Source organism: Curcuma longa, chromosome 6 (genome assembly GCF_044706935.1).
Source record: "Curcuma longa cultivar G26 ecotype Majalengka, Jawa Barat chromosome 6, ITB_CL_G26_1.1, whole genome shotgun sequence".
Classification (NCBI taxonomy): domain Eukaryota; kingdom Viridiplantae; phylum Streptophyta; class Magnoliopsida; order Zingiberales; family Zingiberaceae; genus Curcuma; species Curcuma longa.
Window position 1 is genome coordinate 2,878,546 of NC_133866.1, and position 4,489 is coordinate 2,883,034.

Below are 4,489 nucleotides of genomic sequence, written 5' to 3' on the forward strand. Positions count from 1 at the left end.
TCTCTCCATTTCCCAAGGGCCACTCCGCCCCTTATTTGTTATGAATGTTCTCCTTGTCCTCCCACCTGTCTCTCATAAGGGGGCACGTGCTTGATACGACTTCTCTTTTAATGTATGATAGCGATGGGACATACTCGCCTGTTACACCATCCCTCTGGATACCCCCCTTTATACACCTCGGGACACGTTCATAACGGTGAGGGAACCCCCATCACATCGAGATGGGACACAACGTTTTCTCCTCCCTTAAAGGGTTAGCATCTTGCTGGAGAAGGTACGCAGAGACGAGACCTGAAAACTTTTCTTCCATCTCTCGTTCGAGAGGCTCTTCTCATCCAGCCACTAACTTAAGCATCGGAGTGGTCGCGCCAGGGACCCCCCTGGCCCTCCATCTCACGGGGTTCTTTCTTGCAGGATACTTACTACTCGTCCTCTTGACCGCTCAAGCGATCCCAGGCGAGGTACTGTAGAGGGAGTTAGCCGCTCGGTCTGGAAGCAGATCTCAACAGGAACATATTTTGGCGCCGTCTGTGGGAACATAAACTGTCCTGCCTTGAGACGTGCCGATGGACAACCAGCAGCCCCCTCCAGACCCACCTCGCCCCAACAACATGACGCAGGATAACCTCAACTGGTTGGTAGCCTCCGTTCTCCAGGCCCTGGAAAGAAACCAGCAGGGAGATCCCGCTCCTCCCCCTGCCAACCCCGCTAGGCCTGCCGTGACTCCTCCGGCCCCGTTGCGAGGACCCACATGTCGATTATTTACACCTGTGGAGGAACCACAAGTACCTTCGGGGCGTATCCCGTTAGGCGCGGGGCATCAAGACACTTCAATAGAGTCTGCAACGGAGCAAGTGCCCCGGGACCCTCTCAGGGGAAAGGCCCCCATGGCAGGAGGAGATACGGGGATCAACAAGTCTCCCTTCACCCGACGGATCTTAGAGGAAGAGGTGCCTCGGCATTTCCGTGCCCCTCAGTTCTCCGATTATACCGGAGCTACGGACCCAGAAGACCATGTTGGGCGTTTTGAAAATGTCGCATCCCTCCACCAGTATATTGACGCCATTAGGTGTCGGTTGTCCTCGACTACTTTCTCTGGATCAGCACTGAGATGGTTCAGCCGACTGCCTCCGGCCTCCATCAGTTCCTTCGACGATTTCAAAGAGCTGTTCTTGCGGCACTTTTCCACCAGCCGCACTTATTGCAAGACTACAACAGACCTCTTCGCTACCAAGCAAAGGCCCCAAGAGTCTTTGAAGGATTTTGTGCGCCGCTTCAACCGAGTAGCGCAAGATGTGCCAGATGCAACGTCCGAGGTTTTGGTAAGCGCCTTTTCACAAGGCCTGATAGAAGGAGATTTTTTTGGTCCCTGATCAAGAAGCCACCCGCCAACTACGACGCCCTCCAGAGCCGTGCGATCAAGTACATTCATGTGGAAGAAGTCCAATCCTCCCGCAGCAAGGAAAAGGACCCCCACTTTACAGGTGGTCCCAGCCGAAACCCTCCGGCTGCTCCCCGAGCAGAACCGCGACCACCTCCTCGACTACAAAGAAAACCCGATGAAAACCGACACACCGCGCCGGGTGGGCCTAACCCCCGGGCCATACATGTTGTGACAAACCGCCCGGGGCAGGCAGGAGGGAGTCGCCGATGGTTACCTCGGTTTTGCACCTTCCACAATACTCAAGGTCGCGACCTCAGCGAGTGTTACCAGTACGCTCGGGAGTTACGGCGGGAAGCTGACCAGCGAGCGCCGGTACAACCCGCGCCCCGGGCACAACAAACGCCGCCCAGGCGGCCGTATTGGGAGACACAGCCACCTTCCCCTCGGACCGCTCAACCCCGCGAACGTTCTCCTAGACGGTCCGCACCTCCCCCACGGCGACCCGTGCCACGAAGCCAGGAGAGCCCCCGCCAACATGAAGCCCCAGAGGGCAACCGAGACAATGCCCCTGTCGGGTGTATCGACATGATCGTGGGAGGAGCCACCGACGGGGATTCACATCGAGCCCGTAAGGCGTATAGCCGACAACTTGACGTCTGCGGGGTGAGTCGAAGTCAGCCCGTGGACGGTCCGGTCATTTCTTTTGGGCCCCAGGATTTGGAAGGCGTCGAGATACCACATGATGACGCCTTGGTCGTCCGCGCTACCGTGGCCAATTATGATATTGGCCGAGTTTTCGTCGACACCGGCAGCTCTGTAAATGTTTTGTTTAAAAAGACCTTTAAGCAGATGGAGATCGATGAGGATAGTTTGGAGCCCTTGGCTACCCCTCTCTTCGGATTTACGGGGAATGAAGTCCAACCCCTGGGGCAGATTATTCTACCGCTTTCTCTAGGAGCGCCGCCCCTGATGCGAACTCGGCGCATCTCTTTTGTCGTCGTCGACGCACCTTCTTCCTACAACATCATATTGGGAAGACCCACTCTGAGCGCCTTCTCGGCCGTTGCCTCTCCCTACCACCAGAAGATGAAGTTCCCGATAGGTGATCGAGTGGGCGAAGTAAGAGGAGATCAACAGATCTCCCGGCGATGCTACGTCGATATGGTCAGCTCAGACTCTCGAAAGGTCCAAAAGACGGCTGGAGGGGAAGTCCAGATCATCCAAGAGACCCCCTCCGCGAAGGACTTTGAAGGAAAAGAACCTCTACAGGTTTGCCCGGACCGTGCCGAAACACTGGTCCAGGTAGCGTCTGACCTGTCGCCCAAGATGAAAGAGGAACTGTGTACATGCCTCTTTCGAAACCGAGACGTCTTCGCCTGGACGCCTGAAGACTTCACCAGCATTTCTCCGGCCGTAGCCGTCCACCGCCTTAACGTCGCACCCGACGCTCACCCTATGAAGCAAAAGCGGAGACACTTCGGCCCGGAACAGAACAGGGTCATTCGAGCAGAAGTCCAGAAGCTCCTGGCAGCTGGACATATCAAGGAGATGCAGTTCCCTACGTGGCTATCTAACGTCGTACTCGTACCGAAGCCAGGTAACAAGTGGCGAGTCTGCGTGGATTTTCGTGATCTCAACAAGGCGTGCCCTAAGGATTGTTACCCTTTGCCACGGATCGATCAAATGGTGGACTCCACAGCAGGGTATGAATATATATGTATGCTGGATACCTACCAGGGCTACCATCAGACACCCCTCGATGTAAACGACCAAGACAAGGTCAGTTTTATAACGGCTGATGGTACTTTCTGTTACACTGTGATGTCGTTTGGACTCAAAAATACGGGAGCCACGTATCAACGGTTGATGGACCAAGTATTCCAGCATCAAAAGAACAGGAATGTCGAGGTATATGTCGATGATATCTTGATAAAAACGGTTAAAGAAGAAGAACTCCTTGCAGACATCGACGAGACCTGCCAGACTCTCCATCATTTCGGCCTCAAACTCAACCCCACCAAATGCTTGTTTGGAGTCCGAGTCGGGCGATTCCTGGGGTACATCGTCATCGAAAAAGGAATCGAAGCCAATCCGGACAAGGTACATACCCTGGCTCAAATGGCTCCTCCCCGAAACCTCAGAGAAGCTCAAAAACTAGTGGAGCGCTTCACGGCCCTTTCACGGTTCATCGCCCGTTCGGCGGAACGAAGCTTCCCCTTCTTCAAGGTACTGAAGAGAGCTCAGTGGTTTCATTAGAATGCTGAGTGTGATCGAGCCTTTGAAGAGCTCAAGAATTATCTCAGCCAGTTGCCTCGACTTGCCAAAGCTCTCCCTGCAGAACCGCTGTGGATGTATCTCTCAGCCACCGAAGTGGCTGTCAGCTCGGTATTATTTAAAGAAGAAGAGAAGAACCAACATCCCATCTACTTCTTCAGCCGCCGCTTGAAGGACGCCAAAACCAGGTACACCAACCTAGAAAAATTAGCATGGGCCGTGGTGCTGACAGCCCGCCGCCTCCGTCCGTATTTCCTATCACATCCGGTCACGGTATTGACCAATAGCAATTTGGGGAGGATACTCACTCAACCGGAAGCTTCAGGGAGACTCATCAAGTGGACCGTAGAGCTTGGTGAGTATGACCTCCAGTACGAGCCTCGTACAACCATTAAGGCACAGGCCTTGGCGGATTTTTTGTCCGAGGTATCAAGAGAAGAAACGGACGAAGAATGGAGGGTTTATGTGGATGGAGCTTCCAATAAACAGGGAAGTGGGGTGGGCGTGTTGCTGATTGCCCCCACTGGAGAAGAAGTCCGACTCGCCCTTCGGCTCGGCTTCAAAGCCTCCAATAATGAAGCCGAGTATGAAGCTGCACTAGCCGGACTCCAAGCGGCCCAACGGATGGGAGCCACCCGAATATTGCTCTGCTCTGACTCCCAGCTTATATCACAGCAAGTGGAAGGGAGTTATGAGATCAAGAACGACCGGCTCCTAAAATATACAGAGGCCTTCCGAAAGCTAAGAGCAGAGTTCCAGGCAGTTTCTCTCCGGAAGATCCCCCGTTCCGAAAACCTTAAGGCGGACGAACGAAAATGGCCAGCTCTCTGA

At 54.3% G+C, this 4,489-nt stretch overlaps 1 protein-coding gene across 1 annotated transcript; it reads left to right on the forward strand.

The window, feature by feature from the left end:
- The first annotated feature begins 566 nt into the window (after positions 1–566).
- LOC141831120 (uncharacterized) lies at positions 567–4,489 on the forward strand. The gene is made up of 3 exons (XM_074718548.1): positions 567–1,322; positions 1,379–3,610; positions 3,692–4,489. The coding sequence occupies exons 1-3, from the start codon at positions 567–569 to the stop codon at positions 4,487–4,489; spliced, it is 3,786 nt and encodes a 1,261-aa protein (XP_074574649.1).

Excerpts from the sequence above, each read along its gene's own strand:
- LOC141831120 (XM_074718548.1), top strand. The coding sequence starts at position 567 with ATGGACAACCAGCAGCCCCCTCCAGACCCACCTCGCCCCAACAACATG. Across the intron at positions 1,323-1,378 it reads ATGCAACGTCCGAGGTTTTG|AAGCCACCCGCCAACTACGA; the intron begins GTAAGCGCCTTT and ends TCCCTGATCAAG. Across the intron at positions 3,611-3,691 it reads GAAGCTTCCCCTTCTTCAAG|TTGCCTCGACTTGCCAAAGC; the intron begins GTACTGAAGAGA and ends TATCTCAGCCAG.